Genomic DNA, 22,115 nt, shown 5'->3' on the forward strand with positions numbered 1-22,115 from the left:
TACTAACGTATGGAAGAAATTAAAGATTCAATCATTAGGTGAATATTCAGATTTATATTTACGATTAGATATTACATTACTTGCTGATATTTTTGAAAACTTTCGTGAAAACTGTCGACAAGCTTATGGATTAGATGCTCTTCCTTATTATACAGCTCCAGGTTTGAGTTTCGATGCGATGTTGAAAATGACAAAAATAGAACTTGAATTACTAACTGATCCAGACATGGTTCTATTTATTGAAAAAGGTATTCGTGGAGGTTTATCACAATGTTCGAATAGATATGCTAAGGCAAATAATAGATTCATGGAAAAAGAATATAATCCTTCAGAAGTAGAATCGTATTTGATGTATTTTGATGTGAACAATTTATATGGTGGAGCTATGTCGAAATCATTACCGACACATAATTTTGAATGGTGTACGGACTTCGATCAATTACAAATCGAATCGATTTCGAATGAATCAAAAATTGGATATATATTTGAAGTTGATTTAGAATATCCATCAAATCTTCATGATTTACATAAAGATTTACCTTTAGCGCCAGTTCATGAAAAACCACCTTTACCTGAGAGTAAGTGTGTAAAGCTATTAGCTACTCTAAATTCAAAAGAAAAATATGTTGTTCATTATCAAAGTCTCAAACAATATTTATCTCTAGGTCTTAAATTAACCAAAATTCATCGTGTTTTGAAGTTTAATCAAAGTTCATGGTTAAAACCATACATAGATTTAAATACACAATTACGACAACAAGCTAAAAATGAATTTGAAAAATCATTTTTCAAATTAATGAACAATGCCATTTATGGAAAAACAATGGAAAGCGTAAGAAACCATCGAGAAATTAAATTGGTTTCAAAATATGATGGTCGATATGGTGCTCGAAGTTTAATAGCAAAACCTAATTTTGCATCATCAAAAATAATCGATGATTTAGTCATCATAGAAATGAAACGAAGTAGCATACTATTCAACAAACCTATTTATTTAGGATTTAGTATATTGGATATTTCGAAAACATATATTTATGATTTTCATTATAATTACATCTTGAAAAAGTTTGGTAATAATGCAAAATATCTTTATGGTGATACAGATTCATGCATTTATCATTTCATTGTACCTAATATTTATGAAAATATGAAAGAAGATATTGATAGATTTGATACATCAGATTATGATATTAATAATCCTTATGGTATTCCGTTAACAAACAAAAAAGTAGTTGGATTAATGAAAGATGAAAACAATGGTAAAATAATGACTGAATTTATAGGTTTAAGAAGTAAATTATATAGTTATAGAGTTAAAAATGCTTTAAATATAAATACACATAAAGTACATTCTAGAGCAAAAGGTGTTAAAAAATCTGCCATGAAAAAAATAACATTTGAAGATTATAAAAATTGTCTTATAAATGAAATAGAAATATTCAAAAAGCAAAATATGATACGTTCTCGTAATCATAATGTAAAAACAATTACAATTACGAAAAAAGCTTTAAGTTGGCAGGATGATAAACGTAATTTGCAGAGAGGTAGTACCGACACACTACCATGGGGATATATTGCAACAGTAGACTAAGCTTATGATTTATAAATGATGTATTATATTGATAAAGGTTATAATAAATGATATAATTTTATTTTTCTGTTTAAATTATTTATTAATCCATTGATTATGTGAATTATCAAAACCTAACCATTTAACAAAAATTTTATTACCACGAGTTTTTATTACTTTTTCTATCAAAAATATATCTGGATGTTTAACTTTCATTAATTCTTCTTTATAGAAACAACCTTCTATTGGATTGTTTTGATAATCTCTCAATTTGTATGTTATAGGTTTTGTTTTATTGATTTTCATAATAGTAAAAATCTCATTCGTCCAATTCGGAATATATCCTTTCTCAAATATATGTTTATATTTACTGATTCGAACATTATCATCAAGTTTGAAATTTCTAGAATTTTTTGATAATGATATATTTTTTGCTGATGATGATGATGATGATGATGAATAAATACTTTTTTTTTAATTCTCAGCATTTTCTATATTTACATCTATAGGTTTCATTTTTATTGTTCTATGTTTTGTATTATTATATTCTGAAATCAGTTCAGGTAATAGTTTTATCCATTTATAGTTTCCATTGAAACTGAATCTCAACCACATTTTTCTTTTAAGTGTACGATTAAATCTTTCACAAATCGAAGCCTTCAAATGTGTGAATGTTGAATACATATGAATTTTATATTTTTTCATCAATGATTTGAAAGTAGAATTATAGAATTCTAATCCGTTGTCAACTTGCAATTTTTTAGGAAATCGACCTTTTTTTAAAATTGATTCCATAGCATCGGAGACATCTTTTCCTGTTTTATTTTTGATCGGAGTAGCCCATGAGAATTTTGAAAATATATCTATAACAGTCAACAGATATTTATTTCCTTGATTTTCTTTAGAATATGGTATCATTTCAACTAAATCTGCTTGCCATGTTTCATCAATATCTCGAATATCAACATGACGACGTTGAAAATTTCTTCTAGCTGGAGCATGTAATTCCTTTACAATATTCCATTTATATCCTTCCATTCTTTACTCTAGAAAAGTCTTTAGATAACTAATGAATGACTTGAGCCTCTCGTAGTTCTTCAATAATTGATAAAATTTCATTATCATGACTTTGATTACAAGCTGATCTTGATGCTACTAATAATTGTAATCTTTCAACAAGTTCATTTACATCATCCCAATGTACATAATCAAATTTTACATTTTGCTTTGATGTTCGCATATACTTTGGTAAAAGACCTCTTCCTAATCTTGAAGAATCACCAAATAATTTTATCCATCTTATGTACTTCGTCGAATTGAGATTTCTAATGGCACTCCTTGATTCATACAATTTTCGATGTGCATTTGTTGTTAAAACTATTTCTTTATAGTTTTCAACATCAGGACTATAAATTTTTGTTTCATCAGGTTGTTTTTTCAATAACAATTCTAAAAGACCTAATGTAATTGGATATTCACAATCTTTTATAATTAAATTGTTTTCTCTAACAAAAATTCTTCCATTCCCAATCGAGTAACCTGATTTTAGTTTTCTAACTCCATAACTTCGATCCCAATCAGTTGTATTTATTAATTTGAAATATTCATTAATGATAGGATTATCAAAGTGAAAATCTGAAGTTAAATTGCTAATCGTTTCATTATCATCTTCAATAGATTGACTTATAACAGAGTTGTCTGATGATGATGATGATTGATTAATTATATGATCATCATCACTCATTGAATCTAAATCTTCTGATATAAGATCATTTGTTTCATTTAACACAACTGAAGGATTTAATTGCATCTTTTTTTTGATATTACTTTTCGGTTTTTTCTTTGAAGGTTTGAACGGAGATAATGATAATGATGTTACATCAGTTAATTGTGGTGAACGCATTGATTTTGTTGATAACATATGTTTAGATATTTGATGAAGAGGTTCTAACACAGGTTTGAAATGTTCATTTGTTATCTCATCTATATTATCTTTTTCTAATTTTAATAATTTATGTTTTTTCCTAATTACATCTTGCACTTTTTCTATTTCGCTGAGTGAATTCACCTCAGCCATGATTTTCCTTTTACTTAATGACATGTTGTTCACATGAGATTCAACATTTAACTAAAAAGTATATAATTAATTCTTGATTAAAATAAAACAATCAAAATTTTTTCGATAACGTCCATTGTGTAATTCACGATCTTTATCAATTGTAAGAAAACCATAGTTATCATTCCAACAATCCAAACACATTTTTCTAAAGTCTTCATAAGTCATATCAGTGTTAACGTTATCGTTATAAACATGTTTAAGATTCGTTTCATCTTGTTTAAACAAAACTAAAAAGTTGATGTTGTCACGAATAAGATGTTTCGGTATACGAGCGTATGATTGACATAAATAAAAGCTATCAACTTTTTTATGTCTACCCATACAAAAATATGCTTTAATGTTATCTTGCTTTTCAGTTGCTACATCATCAAATATGAATATAGAATTCGGTTTTGCATCATCAACAGAAACAACTTGCTCATTATCAGAAAATGGTAGATAATTCATACCATTTATTGGTTTTATCAATTTTTCTAAAAATTGATATTTCGGTTGATTTAGAGATTTTGAATAAACATAAATATTCGAAAATCTCAATCCATTTGGATCAGTAATAAGACTCAAAAGAGCATTAGTTTTTCCACAGTTTGATGGGCCAACAAAAACTCCTCTAATTGTATTTGGTAACAAATCACCATGGCGTTTTGTAATTCCTTCACCTTTTTTTGTTGTTAGTACATCAAAATTTTTGACTGGTAATTTTTTTTGTTGTGTCTTAAACTCCATTGTATTTTGAACTAACTAAAAATATTTATATACAACGGTTTTATATTATTTTCATCAGTTTCAGTTTGATGATGATAGAACATACATCTCAAAAAAAAAAGAAAAAATCTGGGAGTGGTATTTTAAATAAATTGATAAATAAACTTCCATTTGAATTACATCTCCCTGGATATTCATATTGTGGACCTGGTACGAAATTGGAAAAACGATTAGCTAGAGGTGATCCTGGAATCAATCCGCTGGATGCTGCTTGCAAAAGACACGATATTGCTTACACTCAAAATCAAAACAATATAAATTTGAGGAATAAAGCTGATGATATATTAGCAACAGAAGCGACAAAAAGAATTTTTGCGAAAGACTCTTCTTTAGGAGAGAGAGCTGCAGCTGCTCTCGTATCAAAAGCAATGCGTGTTAAATCAAAATTTGGAATGGGTGTTTCACTGAAAAAGAGAAAACCATCAACTAAAAAAGGATCTTGTGTTAAAAGAAAAAAGTGTTCAAAAAGAAAAACCGGAAGTAAAAAAATTAAGAAAGTTTCATTCAATAAAATTGTTCAAGCAGCAAAGAAAGCTATGAAATCTTCAAATGGATCATCAACATCAATTAAATATGCTTTAAAAGGAGCTAGAGCAGCAGTGAAAAGTAATGGTGGAAAATCGAAAGTTATAATCCCAAGAATTTTACCACTAACTTCAACTGTTGAAAAAGTAGGTGGTGCTTTACCGCTTCTGATACCCATATTGTCAGCTGTTTCAGCATTAGGTGGTTTAGTTGGTGGAGCGTCTGGGATTGTTAAAGCTGTTAATAGTGCAAACGCATCAAACAAACAGTTAGCTGAAAGTATTCGTCATAATAAAATGCTTGAGTCAATAGCAATTGGGAAAGGATTATATATGACACCCTATAAAAGAGGAATGGGTTTACATTTAAATCCAAAAAACTTTTAAAGATGCTACCACATCATGCTTTATCTGATAATGATATAATGGAATGTGCAGTCCAATTAAAAATACCTAACTTTCGTGGAGTATTCATGCGTAATGAAATGCCTAAGAAAGGACCATGGCGTGTTGAATGTGGAATTGTTAATCTCGATGATAAAGAGAATAATGGTACACACTGGGTTGCATATAAAAAAAACTCGAGCACTGCAATTTATTTTGATAGTTTTGGAAATCTTCAACCTCCTTCAGATCTTGTCAGATATTTGAATGTTGGTAGCATCAAATTTAATCATAAACGTTTTCAAGATTGGAATACATACAACTGTGGACATTTATGTATACAATTTTTATTAGGGATGATATGAAAACGGTTAACATTTAATTTTTATTTAGTATACAGATAACTCTCATCATGTACGATACATTCACTTTAACTCTATCAGGGAATTCATCAATATTAGAGACACAATATTTCCCAGCAATCGAACTAAAGAGAGAAAAAAACTATTATCTGAGTCTCGCTTCTTTTTTGACATTTAATTCAATTCCAAATATTGATGAAGATATAAATAAAGTTTATTTGGGAGATAATGAAGTAATAACAATTCCAACTGGAAGTTATGAACTCGAAGATATTGCAAGTGTTCTTCAAAATCATTCAATTGAATTGTGGGGTGGACAAAATACATTACGTAGTTATATCAAAAGTTCGAAGTATATAGATTTCAGATATGAAGATTCAATAGCTAGTATACTTGGTTTTTCACCACGTGTATTAGAAGCAAATCACCTTTATGAATCGGATATGCCAGTTAATATAAATCGAATCAACGCATTACGAATTGAGTGTAATATTACAACGGGTGCATATAGCAATAATAAAAAAGTTCATACAATTCACACATTTTTTCCGACAACACCACCAGGATATAAAATTATTGAGGTGCCAACTAATCCAATATATCTACCAGTAACAGTAAAAACAATTGATTATCTACAAATAAAAATTGTAGATCAAGACGGTCATCTTGTTAACTTTCGTGGTGAAACAATTACAGTGAGGCTCCATATAAAGTCAGGATAATGGTGTTAGTATTCAATAATTATAATAATAATAAAATTAAAAGAGGATTTGCATATAAAACATCGAAATGGACTCCATCAGTCATTCATCATCGAACAGCGAAGGAGTTGACACCTCAGAATATCAAATTCCTAAAAAGTCTCGGATTAAAAGTAAAAAATTTTGGAGTTGGAAGTGGAAATTCGATTGGGTAAATATTTCTTGTTTTAACTGTTCATGTAAGTGAAAATGGTTGATGAAAGTGTATTAGCAATCAATTCACCAGTTCAGTTTGATGAAAGTATTTCGCATTATGAATTTCATGCACACCAACCTTATGGATCATCAAGTTTTAATAATAGCGATGAAATAAGGATTACTATTCAAAATCAAGATTTATTTATTCTTCCATCAAAAAGTTTTTTACATATAAGTGGTAAAATAAGTAAAAAAAATACTCAAACAGCTCCAACAAAAGTTAAATTAGTTCACAATGCAATGTGTCATATGTTTGATGAAATTCGATATGAAATTAATGGTATAGAAGTTGATAAATCAAAAAATGTTGGTGTTACGAGTACAATAAAAAATTATCTTTCAATTAATTCGTCAACTAACTTGGAAAATGCTGGATGGATGAGTATCGATGAAAATGTACAGTTGACAAATACTGATGGATATTTTGATGTATGTATACCATTGAAAATGGTTCTAGGATTCGCTGAAGATTATAAAAAAATTATTGTAAATGCGAAACATGAAATTATTCTGATACGTTCACGTAATGATATCAATTCAATAATTCCAAGCGATGATACAGTCGTTGTCGAAGAACAAATTGACATCAATATTATGAAAATAGAGTGGCTTATACCATATGTCATGTTATCAAATAAACAAAAAATTGAAATGATGAAATATATTCAAAAAGATCCATTAATCTCTATAGGATTTCGATCGTGGGAATTATATGAATATCCACTCTTACCAAGAACTAATAAACAAATTTGGACCATAAAAACTGCATCTCAATTAGAAAAACCTCGATATGTTATCCTTGTTTTTCAAACAAATAGAAAAAATCAATGGAATAAAAATGCTAACAACTTTGATCATTGTAATATTAGTGATGTTAAATTACATTTGAATTCTCAAATTTATCCTTATGGAAATTTGAATCTCGATATAAATAAAAATCAGTTTGCATTATTATATGAAATGTATGCAAATTTTAGTGAATCATACTATGGAAATCAACAACAATTTTTAATTTCAAAAGAAATATTCAAATCAAAATTACCTTTTATTGTGATTGATTGTAGTAGACAAAATGAAATGTTAAAAAGCGGACCCGTGATGTACGTTTAGAATTTGAATCAAAAGAAAACTTTCCAGCGGATACATCAGCATATTGTTTAATAATTCATGATCGTATATTGGAATATAAACCAATTAGTGGTATTATTAGAAAATTAAATTAATTAATAATTTGAAATGTAATAGGAAGAATAAATAAAAGAAAATACACAATATAAAATTAAAAACATATTTTTTTATTCATAAAAATCAGGATGATCTATAATTTCTTCTTCATCCTCATAATCTTCAACAACTCTTTTATTATTTCTTTTTTTGAAACTTTCATCAAATTTAACACATTTATTATCATCTCCTGAAACAGACATTCTCAGAATTCCTTTCTCGACTGCTTCCGAAAATTCTTCATAGTCTTTCTTCTCAGTTTTAAAATGTTCGACAAATCTCGATGGAAGGAAAACTTGAACAACTTTATTCAATTCAACTGTCACTCCTAATCCATATTTCGTATCCACTTGACGCACTTTCGTCACTTTGTAAACTTTTCCATTTTGTAATTTCTTAATTGATAAATATTCTTTTGCTTTTTCCAATTTTTTCAAATTTTCCAAACCCATTTTATCTTTATAAAAAGAAATGAAAAATATAAAAATAAGTAAACTATTAATAAAAGCAAATAAAAATAATATTTAAATCCAAATTTTCAATACTCACATTTTATTCTAACCTCAAATCAAGTGTTGCAAACGTTCAAGTTTTGACTATGTCAGAAAAGCCTTTTACACCTCTATATATACTGAAAATGATTCTCCCACCACATCTAAAAACTTCCCTTTCCTAAAAATTTAACCCCCTCTTTTTCCATAAAGCATTGCTATTCGTCAAAACTTTTAGAGAAGGAAAAATTAAACAGGTTTTCATTTCGAGGAATCAGCGATGGAAGGGATGACAACTATATAATATTCTGAGAAAAGAGATTAAGAGATTATCTCTTTAGGATTTAAAAAAATCTTTCATAAAATTTATGAAAAAGAGATTAAGAGATTATAATATTAACATCTGTCTTCCAGTTTTCAAAGAAAAATACCTATTATCTCGTTAACTATTGAAACCGTTTAACAGGTTTCATCAGGTTGCAACATGTCCAAACCTGTTTTCCATAAAACTTGCAAATATTTTATTTCAATAAATTTAGAATATATTATTGTATACTTTGATTAAATTTAAACATGTTCAAGTTTTATATTTTACTTTTCAATTTAAAATAAAAAAAATAAGCCATTAGAGATTTAGAATTAAAATGTTTTTTTATTCTTATTTTTACATTTATCACAATCTTTTACATATGTATAAAAAAAAATTCCAGTTATATCTTCAAATTCTTCCATTGGATGTTCCTTACACCTTTTCCAACCTGCAACTATATGATTTTTCTTTTGCTTTTCAGATAATTTATCCCAAACTCCATCAATTTCTGATGATGCAAATTTTATTAATGCCATTACAGGTAATTTAGCAATGTCTTTTGCTGTTAAGTTCCATAAATTATCAACAGCACAGAATAATATTACAGATTTACGAACATTTGGACGGAGAGAAAAATCTTTAATAAACCAATTTTTATAGTGCTGTACGTTTTCATATGCACATATATAGTTTTTACACATTGGATGTCCTATCGAATGTTTAATAACTGCTTGTGATTGAAGGATAAGTAAATCTGGACAACTCAAATCATCTAAATTAATTATTGTTACAGCTTTATCTTGAAGTATTGCTAGTAACCAATTTTTTCTATCTATTCCTTTTACAAAAATATATTCAATTTTTTCACTCAATTTTTCAATTAAAATGTTGTTTGCTTCATCGAAAATTTCATCACCACTATCCCATGGTATCCCATGATAATTTTCTTCAGATTGTGTAATTGAACGTTGATAATCTTCAAGTAATTGATTTTTTGAACATGGTGCCTTAAAAACTATTACACTCACTACTCCGGTAGGATTAATCGGTTGAATTGCTAATTCTTTAATTACAAATAAACCTGTTGGTTTTTCAAAACCTTGAAAATCAACGAATACTGACATTTTTTATTTTTTTTTCTTAAACACGTTCAACGACGACAATCAAAAAAGAACTGAAGAAAATTATGTGTAACCATATAGATTTTCTGATAATCCCCTCTTCTTTCCACTGATTTGCATGCCCTCTTTATTCAATTTAAATAATTTTTGCTTTTTTCATTATATCTAATATATTTAAACAAGTTCTTTCCAACTTCACTAAACGTGAATCTAAATTTTGAATAAGTTCCACATTTCGCATAGAAAGATCTTCAACTTTTTGAATATTAATCATATGATTTTTCTCAAGTTCAAGAGCGTTTGAATGTAAGGTATTGATTATTACCTGATGATTCTCATTAGTATTTTGTAATGATGTAATTGCTTGATTGATTATCCTTTTTTCTTCCGTAATCAAGTCATGAATGAATTTGATTGAAGCTGCATCATTTATTTCCTTAGGATAACCAATATTACATAACCTTTTATTTTGAAGATTAAACTGTCCATCTTTTGTTATCATAAATCCTTCACCTGCTGGTCCACGAGCTCCGGTAGAACCATTTCTAACCTTACTTTTTGTTAATTGATGCCCGAACACGTCAACGCTCATCGTGTTTCACTGTTAAATGACTACTGAATATAAATAAATTTAAAATGTAATTTGTATTGATGGTGGAAAGATATCATCACTGGAGTTGTAATGATAAAAGACTACGATCGATTCACCATGAATACAAATTTTTTTTTTTTTTCTTTTTATTACTAATCAAAATTCAAATCAAATTTAATAGGATTTGATGAGTTTGACTTCAAAACTGAGAGTTCTTCTTCTTCTTCATTATATTCAACATCAATAAAGTCTTCTTCTTCTTTTATCTTCTCTCTATCATTTTTTTGTTCAAATTTAAACTCATATGTATTCTTTTCTTTAAGTATCACTGGAACATAATTTTGGTTAATTTATTTAATAAAATTCAGATGATCAAATTAGAAATATTATAACTTACCATTTTCAGCTGTTTCTAATTTTGATAACTCGTCTGATGCATCAAGTAGTTTCTGAGTCATCGTTTGAATCTAAAAATTTTATCATTGAAAAATTATATATAACTTAACAATAAAGCTGCATCATTTATTTCCTTAGGATAACCAATATTACATAACCTTTTATTTTGAAGATTAAACTGTCCATCTTTTGTTATCATAAATCCTTCACCTGCTGGTCCACAAGCTCCGGTAGAACCATTTCTAACCTTACTTTTTGTTAATTGATGCCCGAACACGTCAACGCTCATCGTGTTTCACTGTTAAATGACTACTGAATATAAATAAATTTAAAATGTAATTTGTATTGATGGTGGAAAGATATCATCACTGGAGTTGTAATGATAAAAGACTACGATCGATTCACCATGAATACAAATTTTTTTTTTTTTTCTTTTTATTACTAATCAAAATTCAAATCAAATTTAATAGGATTTGATGAGTTTGACTTCAAAACTGAGAGTTCTTCTTCTTCTTCATTATATTCAACATCAATAAAGTCTTCTTCTTCTTTTATCTTCTCTCTATCATTTTTTTGTTCAAATTTAAACTCATATGTATTCTTTTCTTTAAGTATCACTGGAACATAATTTTGGTTAATTTATTTAATAAAATTCAGATGATCAAATTAGAAATATTATAACTTACCATTTTCAGCTGTTTCTAATTTTGATAACTCGTCTGATGCATCAAGTAGTTTCTGAGTCATCGTTTGAATCTAAAAATTTTATCATTGAAAAATTATATATAACTTCATATTATTCAAAATGGAATCAATAAGATTATATGATTATATATTATAATATAATATTCTTACACTTTCTATTGTGAGTTGTAGTTCGTTTATCTCTTGGTTTTTAGATGGTTTTGATGAGTTGATAACTTTCCTTGTTTTTCTTAATTCATTTTGTAATCGTGTTAGGTTTTTATTCATCTATAAATAATTACAAGAATAATTAATATCATTCTCAAAGGATAAATAAATGAACAACAATTATATACTTACCCTTAATTGTATACTCATTTTATATGCTCTTAATGGACCAACACTTGCTGCACGCATTTCAAACATTTTAAACTTGTTTAAACTTGTCAAAACTTGTTCTAACTGGTTATGATATACGTTGAAAATTTTCAACAATAAGGTTATGGATTCCAAGAGGGTTACAAACTATTCTGCATGGCCTTATATACTACTATCTCACCCCACTTCTTTTTTCCCCCACTCCTTTTTCCCCACTTTTTACATTTTACCCGATTATTAATTGAAAAAAATTTCTACTTTATCAAAATGTTGATAATATAGACATATAATTTTATAGGAATTCTACATTATCAACATTTTAAATAAATAATTCCTACACGCACTTACCTACAAACCGTGCTACCAACCTTAGATACATACCCTCAGGTACATATCTTTAGCTACACATCCTTAGCTACATCCTTAGCTACACATCGTTAGCTACACTTCCTTAGCTACATCCTTAGCTACACATCGTTAGCTACATCCTTAGCTACATGTTTTCCTTAGCGTTGTATACATCCTTAGCTACACCCACCCGCTATGATGTATATAATAGACCCCCCATGGAGCCCCCTAAGGAGAACAATAGACCCCCGTGGAGCCCCCCGTCGCGAAGAACAATAGAGCACAGCAGGGGGTGATCCTCTCCTTGTTTAACTACTCTACTGCTCTTCGAATCCTTGAACATTTTTTCCTTAACATTTTTCAAGGATCCTTGAACATTTTTATTTTTCAAAAATGAACATTACAAGTATTTTATTTATTTAATATCAACAACATCAACCCCTTAGCCACATTTTTTTCTTTTTGTTTTTTCGTTTTACCTCTTTTGCAATTGCTTTCCCTGGTGAAAATAATTTGGCGGATTATGTCATAATATGGCATAATTTGCCATATAATGACAGAAAAATTATGGCATAATATGGCATAATATGACATAATCTGACATCTTCTGTCATTTTTGTTTCCCAGAATTTGTCGAAAAATCCTGAAATTTCTAAGGTTATTTGGACTTCCGACAAATTCTGACAAAATTTTATTGGCGGATTATGTCATATTATGTCATATTATGACATAATCCGCCATTTTTTAATGTTAATTTATGGCATTTTATGTCATAATATGACATAATTTACCAACTTTTTATGGCATTCTATGGCATATTATGTCATAATCTGCCAATTTTTTATAGCAATTTATGGCACAATCCGCCGCAACTTTTTATGGCATTTTATGTCATATTATGTCATAACCTGCCAACTTTTTATGGCATATTATGCAATAATTTGACATACTTCGACATTTCGAAGGATTATGTCATATTATGACATAAAATCAGTTATTACCTAGAAATCAGTAAAACAGAAAAACAATATTTTTATTCTGTCTTTTATTTCTTTATATTTTAATCATTTAAAGCCAATGATAAAATATCAAACAATCCCCTTGTATTTTTTTGCTGTGATTCCAGGTTTTTTTTTTTGTTCTATTTATGTATGTTTTAAACCTTAAAACCATTTAAACTAAATATAGGAAGCTTGTAAGCTGTGGTATATTTTCAAGCTTCCATAACTTTGAGAAAAAAGTAACCAAAAAACGTAAACAAAATGTTCATAATGAGGTCACAGTTTTGATATAAGTATTCATATTGTAATGTCTCAACATTTTTTTTTTTATTTTCATATTTTTAAAGAATATGAATTCCAATTTTTCTAATCCATTTTTTATACTAAAGTAAATATCAAAAAAATTATCTTAAAGTCACATATATAAAATTTTTCTAGCTTCTATTATATGGTCTATTTTTTGGATATCATTTTCAAAATACCATTTAATAACTATATTAGTCAATTATGACATATTCTGACATAATTTTTAGATGCCAGAATATGGCATTTTCTGGCAAATAGACTTTGTCGGAATATGGCAGAATATGGCATATTCTGACATAATTTTTAGATGCCATAATATGGCATTTTCTGGCAAATAGACTTTATCGGAATATGGCAGAATATGGCATATTCTGTCATATTCTGACAGAATTTTTAGATGCCAGAGTATGCCATTTTCTGGCAAATGAATTTTTGTCGGCATATGTCATATTATGTCAGATTATGTCATATTATGCCATATTATGACATAATCCGCCAAATTATTTTCACCAGGGTTTCTTTGGTATTTCATGTTACTTCTGTCGATAAGGTGGACAAATCTTCTATCTAGGGATTTTTCTTATTAATATATATATTTATGTCATATGAGAAAAATTACTGAAACTTTTATTTGATAATATCAATGTCAAAATAAAAAATAATAATATTCATCGATAGGAATGTATAAATAAATTGAAGAACAAAAATGAGATTAGAATAACCCGGTCTAAGCCCAAAAATTTCTTCAAGTCCAATGGCATTAAGGTTGAATGTAAATAGAATTTCCCACTATACGATTTTTAATTTTTTGATTTCATATTAAAGCTAGAATAATTATCTATCTTGCTGATTTTTTTCGGAATTTTCGTGGGTTGTTTTTTTTAGATAATTGATGTCAAAGTTGACAACTTTAACACGTAGGTATAGGGACTGAACACATATTTTCTTCTGTAGCTCAAAAAGTTTCTATACGATTTTCCTTAATTTACTATCAGTTTGTAGTTTATGATAATACGGATTTTTTAAGCCCTCAACAATCAATTTCGTCTGTTGATTTTAAAAGATATTCAATTATCAGAATCAAAATTTTCTATCATTAGCCGTCATTCTCTCTCTTTTATTCATCGTGCTGTCTCATGTTTCTTGGCTATGGTAGTATGTGTGTGTCTATCCAGATAGACTATATACACACATACTACCAAGAGCCTGTCAGTATAGTGAATATATTTTGGACAGAGGGGCACTGAAAATATTTTTTATAACCATATGTAGATGCGCACCCTCTCGGGCCCAAACTTCGTCCACCGATGCAATTTACATTCAACCTTAAGTTTTTTTATTTCTTTCTCATCCCAACTTTCCCTAGACCTTACGTCGGCAAATTGTTAAAATCGACTTTACTGCCGACTTAATAATTCGAACCATATGTCAACTCAACGGAGTATTTCTAGCAGGGTATTAAATTCAAGGAAATAAGAATGTCTTCATCTAAAATGCTCTGCTTTGTTCAGCATCTTCCGCGTTAATAATCGGTTCTCTAATCCCTCATGATAATGAACATTGGCAATTAGTTATTCAGTTGAACCAACTTCTCGAGACACTTGTGAGTTCTGAATTTCATCCTCTAACTGAAGATATTTTTCCTAATTTAACTAAATGTCGTCCATTTTGGAAGTTTTGTACAATGTGGTATGAAAACAAAAATCAAGAAGGCAAGAATACAGCGAAAACAACAGTTTGCCGCATAAAAGTGTCAGGCACAATTGCAATGAAACACCACTTAATTCTAAACAATCGCTTTTTACAAAACCAGGAACTTTCTGAAAATGAAGATGCAATAAAGGAAAATATATTACCATCACTTGAGCATTTTAAAAGCATTCACAGTTTGATGCCTTCGGAACTTCAAAACCTCAATACCTGTATGTTGACGTCAACTGCAGTTGACGTTTCAGAAAAAATTCATTATGAAGGTCAAAAAATCAAAAAAGATTGCTTTTTAATAGTTCCTTCAGATGATGGTTTTTACTTATATTCGTAAAAACTATTTTTATCATGAATGATAATAAGATATTTATTGTAGGCAAGTTATTGATAGACATACAGTTTGACGAACACATGCAAGCTTATCGAGTGTATTCTCAATCGTATGAGTGAACAGGTTTTCACAAAAATGAGTTAATCAGTTGTATTGTAACACATATGACTTGAACTTCTCAAGGTAAACCTTTTATCGTGAAACGTCGGGCGTAGATTAGCGAACAGTTTCTTTGTAATACAGGATTATGGCTAATTCCACGTGTTATTTAAATTCGAAAAATGGATTACTTCGAAATATTTTTTAAATTAACTTAAGCAAAAAATAAGCAATACTTATGTGTGTTTTTTTTTTTTCCAAAAAATTTTGACTTGTGTTTTTTTTCAGTTTCGATTTTTAAAGATTTTTCAAGAAACATACCAGCTTTTGCATGCTTTTTACTCAAAAACTTTCAACCGAATCAAAAAAATTATGAAGACAAAAAAATTTAACTTTTATTTATAGATTAAAAAAAAACCTTTAAAAAATTGATCAAACAATTTTTCCACCATTATTTGTTAAATAAACAATTAAAATCGATTTTTCTAAACATGGAGTCAATTTTTATTCTATCAATAAATAATTCTCAAAATATAAGAAATTTTTGAGCAAATTATTAGCTTAGCATTTTTATAATTTTTTGAGATATGAATAAATAAAGAGTTAAAAACACGGTGCTGCATGCTATCTCTCATGAGAGTGTATCTCTATATATAGTCAAGCGGCACGCAAGACCGTGTTTTTCACTCTTTATTTATTCGTATCTTAAAAAGTTATAAAAATGGTAAGCTGCACGGAGAAAAATAAAAAGTAAAATTTACAAAAAAAAAATGTTATAAGATTGAAGCTGTAGTTTACCTATGGACGGTGTTAAAATTACATTTAATTTTTGTTATCGCTTCCATTACTCCAAAAAAAAGTAAAATTTACCTTTTAAGGTGTTAAAGTTGTTTTTACATTTTTAATTATTAAAGTTTGTGTTACTTTCTTTGTAGGTAAAACTTACCAATTTTCGATGTTGAAGATGCAAAATAAAATTGTTAATACAACAGGATATTTAGTTGTATTTTTTTTTTTTTTTTTTTTTCGCAATTATGGCACTGCCTGGTATCGAAACCCCTTTGCCCTAAACGCTACCTAATTCTACCTGATGCTAAAACCGTGCTTTAACCGACTTAACCACGGTCCACGAACGCAAGTTGACACACGGAGATTTTTATTCTATTTGAATTGACTCTATAAGAGATTAATTATTATTATTACGTATAAGAGATTTATTGTTATCGATAAAAGTTATTGTGGCAAATGGCTTAGTAGTTAATAAAGATTAAAATAAAATTTATTGAGTATCATCATATTCTTACACATTTCCCAATAATATTTAAATTTATTATAGCAAATGTAGCTGAGAAAAAGATTAATTGATTGATTGATAATAAATGTTTCATTGTTTAAATTTTAAACAAATTATAATATTGATACATTCGGTGAATGTGTATGTGTGTGTGTGTATGTATGCAAAATGAGAGATGCGTGAGTAGAGTACATATGATTTAAGTAGTGTATAGGGGAAAAATTAATGAGTTGGAGTCGGTAAGTGAGTGAGTGATAAAAGTTAATATGAGTGGGTAATTAGCTTTAAGCATTTGAGAGTTGGTTAATTGGCTATATGAATGTGTGTATGTTTGATTATGCCACAAGATTTTCGTTGGTAAGTAGCATTGACTTAAGTCTGTTCTTAAACGTGGTGATATTGTCAGCATCACGAATTGACAGAGGAATTGAATTCCAAATAGATGGAGCTGTTACTGCAAATGCTGCTTTAAAGACATTAGTGCGGTAGTTAGGTATGAGTAGGACTGGTTGATTTACTTGATTTCGCCCAGGTCTACTAGTATTAGGTATAACGAGCAAATCTGATAGATATTCAGGTATTCCGTTGTTTATAATGCCATATATTAGAGTTGCAGTATACAACCCGAGTAGAAACTTGTTCAGGATAGCCTGAACACTGATCCAGGCCTGATCAGGGTATCGTAAGGCTATCCCTATTCAAGTAACTCTATCACATCCTGATCAAGCCTGGATCAGGCACCTACATCTTTTCCTTAATAGGGATAGCCTGATCCAGTCCGGATCAGGACTTGATCAAGATAAAAGTATTAAATTTATTTAATTTTTAAATAATTTCATCTTGATCAAGTCCTGATCCGGACTGGATCAGGCTATCCCTATTAAAGATAGAGTAGGAATGGCCTGATCAAGATAGCATCAGGCTATCTGTATTTTATCCTTAATAGAGTAGCCTGATCCATTCTGGATCAAATCTTGATCAAGAAAAAATTATTTGAAAAAAAAATAAATTCAATAATTTTTTCTTGATCAAGATTTGATCCAAAATGGATCAGGCTATCCCTATTAAGGATAGAGTAGAGCTAGCTGGATCCAAAATGGATAAAGAAAAAAGTATCAAATTTGCGTCTTTGAATTTTACAAATTGCCTGATCAGGATAGCATCAGGCTATCTGTATTTTATCCTTAATAGAATAGCCTGATCCATTCTGGATCAAATCTTGATCAAGAAAAAATTATTGAATTTATTTTTTTTACAAATAATTTTTTCTTGATCAAGATTTGATCCAGAATGGATCAGGCTATCCCTATTAAGGATAGAGTAAGGCTAGCTGGATCCAAAATGGATAAAGAAAAAAGTATCAAATTTGCGTCTTTGAATTTTACAAATTGCCTGATCAGGATAGCATCAGGCTATCTGTATTTTATCCTTAATAGAGTAGCCTGATCCATTCTGGATCAAATCTTGATCAAGAAAAAATTATTGAATTTATTTTTTTTACAAATAATTTTTTCTTGATCAAGATTTGATCCAAAATGGATCAGGCTATCCCTATTAAGGATAGAGTAGAGCTAGCTGGATCCAAAATGGATAAAGAAAAAAGTATCAAATTTGCGTCTTTGAATTTTATAAATTGCCTGATCAGGATAGCATCAGGCTATCTGTATTTTATCCTTAATAGAATAGCCTGATCCATTCTGGATCAAATCTTGATCAAGAAAAAATTATTGAATTTATTTTTTTTACAAATAATTTTTTCTTGATCAAGATTTGATCCAGAATGGATCAGGCTATCCCTATTAAGGATAGAGTAAGGCTAGCTGGATCCAAAATGGATAAAGAAAAAAGTATCAAATTTGCGTCTTTGAATTTTACAAATTGCCTGATCAGGATAGCATCAGGCTATCTGTATTTTATCCTTAATAGAGTAGCCTGATCCATTCTGGATCAAATCTTGATCAAGAAAAAATTATTGAATTTATTTTTTTTACAAATAATTTTTTCTTGATCAAGTTTGATCCAAAATGGATCAGGCTATCCCTATTAAGGATAGAGTAGAGCTAGCTGGATCCAAAATGGATAAAGAAAAAAGTATCAAATTTGCGTCTTTGAATTTTATAAATTGCCTGATCAGGATAGCATCAGGCTATCTGTATTTTATCCTTAATAGAGTAGCCTGATCCATTCTGGATCAAATCTTGATCAAGAAAAAATTATTTGAAAAAAAAATAAATTCAATAATTTTTTCTTGATCAAGATTTGATCCAAAATGGATCAGGCTATCCCTATTAAGGATAGAGTAAGGCTAGCTGGATCCAAAATGGATAAAGAAAAAAGTATCAAATTTGCGTCTTTGAATTTTACAAATTGCCTGATCAGGATAGCATCAGGCTATCTGTATTTTATCCTTAATAGAATAGCCTGATCCATTCTGGATCAAATCTTGATCAAGAAAAAATTATTGAATTTATTTTTTTACAAATATTTGTTTTTTGATCAAGATTTGATCCAGAATGGATCAGGCTATCCCTATTAAGGATAGAGTAAGGCTAGCTGGATCCAAAATGGATAAAGAAAAAAGTATCAAATTTGCGTCTTTGAATTTTACAAATTGCCTGATCAGGATAGCATCAGGCTATCTGTATTTTATCCTTAATAGAGTAGCCTGATCCATTCTGGATCAAATCTTGATCAAGAAAAAATTATTGAATTTATTTTTTTTACAAATAATTTTTTCTTGATCAAGATTTGATCCAAAATGGATCAGGCTATCCCTATTAAGGATAGAGTAGAGCTAGCTGGATCCAAAATGGATAAAGAAAAAAGTATCAAATTTGCGTCTTTGAATTTTATAAATTGCCTGATCAGGATAGCATCAGGCTATCTGTATTTTATCCTTAATAGAATAGCCTGATCCATTCTGGATCAAATCTTGATCAAGATAAAAGTATTAAATTTATTTAATTTTTAAATAATTTCATCTTGATCAAGTCCTGATCCGGACTGGATCAGGCTACTCTATTAAGGATAGAGTAAGGCTAGCTGGATCCAAAATGGATATAGAAAAAAGTATCAAATTTTGCGTCTTTGAATTTTACAAATTGCCTGATCAGGATAGCATCAGGCTATCTGTATTTTATCCTTAATAGAGTAGCCTGATCCATTCTGGATCAAATCTTGATCAAGAAAAAATTATTGAATTTATTTTTTTTACAAATAATTTTTTCTTGATCAAGATTTGATCCAAAATGGATCAGGCTATCCCTATTAAGGATAGAGTAGAGCTAGCTGGATCCAAAATGGATAAAGAAAAAAGTATCAAATTTGCGTCTTTGAATTTTATAAATTGCCTGATCAGGATAGCATCAGGCTATCTGTATTTTATCCTTAATAGAATAGCCTGATCCATTCTGGATCAAATCTTGATCAAGAAAAAATTATTGAATTTATTTTTTTTACAAATAATTTTTTCTTGATCAAGATTTGATCCAGAATGGATCAGGCTATCCCTATTAAGGATAGAGTAAGGCTAGCTGGATCCAAAATGGATAAAGAAAAAAGTATCAAATTTGCGTCTTTGAATTTTACAAATTGCCTGATCAGGATAGCATCAGGCTATCTGTATTTTATCCTTAATAGAGTAGCCTGATCCATTCTGGATCAAATCTTGATCAAGAAAAAATTATTGAATTTATTTTTTTTACAAATAATTTTTTCTTGATCAAGATTTGATCCAAAATGGATCAGGCTATCCCTATTAAGGATAGAGTAGAGCTAGCTGGATCCAAAATGGATAAAGAAAAAAGTATCAAATTTGCGTCTTTGAATTTTATAAATTGCCTGATCAGGATAGCATCAGGCTATCTGTATTTTATCCTTAATAGAGTAGCCTGATCCATTCTGGATCAAATCTTGATCAAGAAAAAATTATTGAATTTATTTTTTTTTCAAATAATTTTTTCTTGATCAAGATTTGATCCAGAATGGATCAGGCTATCCCTATTAAGGATAGAGTAAGGCTAGCTGGATCCAAAATGGATAAAGAAAAAAGTATCAAATTTGCGTCTTTGAATTTTACACATAGTCTGATCAGGATAGCATCAGGCTATTTTATCCTTAATAGAGTAGCCTGATCCATTCTGGATCAAATCTTGATCAAGAAAAAATTATTGAATTTATTTTTTTTACAAATAATTTTTTCTTGAGCAAGATTTTATTCAAAGGAGATAATGCTATCCCTATTAAGGATAGAGTAGAGCTAGCTGGATCCAAAATGGATAAAGAAAAAAGTATCAAATTTGCGTCTTTGAATTTTACAAATTGCCTGATCAGGATAGCATCAGGCTATCTGTATTTTATCCTCAATAGAATAGCCTGATCCATTCTGGATCAAATCTTGATCAAGAAAAAATTATTGAATTTATTTTTTTTACAAATAATTTTTTCTTGATCAAGATTTGATCCAGAATGGATCAGGCTATCCCTATTAAGGATAGAGTAAGGCTAGCTGGATCCAAAATGGATGAAGAAACAAGTATCAAATTTATTTTTTCAAATTTTACAAATTGCCTGATCAGGGTAGCATCGTTTATCTTTATTTTATAGTTTGATCTGACTTGATCAAGACTGGATCAAGAAAAGAATATTGAATTTATTTTTTTTTCAAATAATTTTTTCTTGATCCAGCCTTGTTCCAGAACTGATCAGGCTATTCCTATTAAGGATAAAATAGAGATGGCCTGATGCTATCCTGACCAGGCAATTTGTAGAACCTATGAGGACAAAAAGTTAGTACGAATTATCCAATGCCTCAATGGCCGAGCGTGTCAAGTACTAGCGTTGTAATCCCGTGTCGAAAGGTTCGAACCCCGGTCGTAGCAATAATTAGTTAGGTAAATTATCAATTAGGTCAGTTTGTAATAATAAAGTTTATCTGTATTCTGTTAAGCGTTAATTCTCAAATTAAAAAAAAAAATAAATTTGAAATTATTAATTTTTTTTTTTTTTTTTTGAATAAATCATGTATCCTGATCCAGTTTCGATCCGGAATCTGGATCCATTATGGATCATGTATCTTTACCACAGCCTGATCAGGTATCCTGATCCATTCTGGATCCGAACCTTACGAAAAAGCGTTACATCCTGATCAG

General features: G+C 29.2%; 3 protein-coding genes across 3 annotated transcripts; 1 reads left to right on the plus strand and 2 right to left on the minus strand.

Annotated features, from left to right (window-relative positions):
• Positions 1 to 2,636: 2,636 nt before the first annotated feature.
• Positions 2,637 to 3,647, minus strand: LOC122853859. Its single transcript, XM_044154271.1, has one exon. It carries the CDS (start codon positions 3,645 to 3,647, stop codon positions 2,637 to 2,639), a length of 1,011 nt encoding a protein of 336 aa, XP_044010206.1.
• A 3,027-nt stretch (positions 3,648 to 6,674) lies between these two features.
• LOC122853860 lies at positions 6,675 to 7,793 on the plus strand. Its single transcript, XM_044154272.1, has 2 exons — positions 6,675 to 6,774; positions 6,892 to 7,793. The coding sequence occupies exons 1-2, from the start codon at positions 6,675 to 6,677 to the stop codon at positions 7,791 to 7,793; spliced, it is 1,002 nt and encodes a 333-aa protein (XP_044010207.1).
• A 3,221-nt stretch (positions 7,794 to 11,014) lies between these two features.
• Positions 11,015 to 12,406, minus strand: LOC122855083. Its single transcript, XM_044156241.1, has 4 exons — positions 11,862 to 12,406; positions 11,673 to 11,789; positions 11,504 to 11,573; positions 11,015 to 11,434 (listed from the first exon to the last, which is right to left on the minus strand). The coding sequence occupies exons 1-4, from the start codon at positions 11,925 to 11,927 to the stop codon at positions 11,259 to 11,261; spliced, it is 429 nt and encodes a 142-aa protein (XP_044012176.1). The 5' UTR covers positions 11,928 to 12,406; the 3' UTR covers positions 11,015 to 11,258.
• Between the last annotated feature and the right edge of the window lie 9,709 nt (positions 12,407 to 22,115).

This window comes from Aphidius gifuensis, linkage group LG4 (genome assembly GCF_014905175.1).
Source record: "Aphidius gifuensis isolate YNYX2018 linkage group LG4, ASM1490517v1, whole genome shotgun sequence".
NCBI lineage: Eukaryota > Metazoa > Arthropoda > Insecta > Hymenoptera > Braconidae > Aphidius > Aphidius gifuensis.

Excerpts from the sequence above, each read along its gene's own strand:
- LOC122853859 (XM_044154271.1), bottom strand. The coding sequence starts at position 3,647 with ATGGCTGAGGTGAATTCACTCAGCGAAATAGAAAAAGTGCAAGATGTA.
- LOC122853860 (XM_044154272.1), top strand. The coding sequence starts at position 6,675 with ATGGTTGATGAAAGTGTATTAGCAATCAATTCACCAGTTCAGTTTGAT. Across the intron at positions 6,775-6,891 it reads CCAACCTTATGGATCATCAA|CTCCAACAAAAGTTAAATTA; the intron begins GTTTTAATAATA and ends ATACTCAAACAG.
- LOC122855083 (XM_044156241.1), bottom strand. The coding sequence starts at position 11,927 with ATGTTTGAAATGCGTGCAGCAAGTGTTGGTCCATTAAGAGCATATAAA. Across the intron at positions 11,790-11,861 it reads AAATGAGTATACAATTAAGG|ATGAATAAAAACCTAACACG; the intron begins GTAAGTATATAA and ends AATTATTTATAG. Across the intron at positions 11,435-11,503 it reads ATTAGAAACAGCTGAAAATG|TGATACTTAAAGAAAAGAAT; the intron begins GTAAGTTATAAT and ends ATTATGTTCCAG.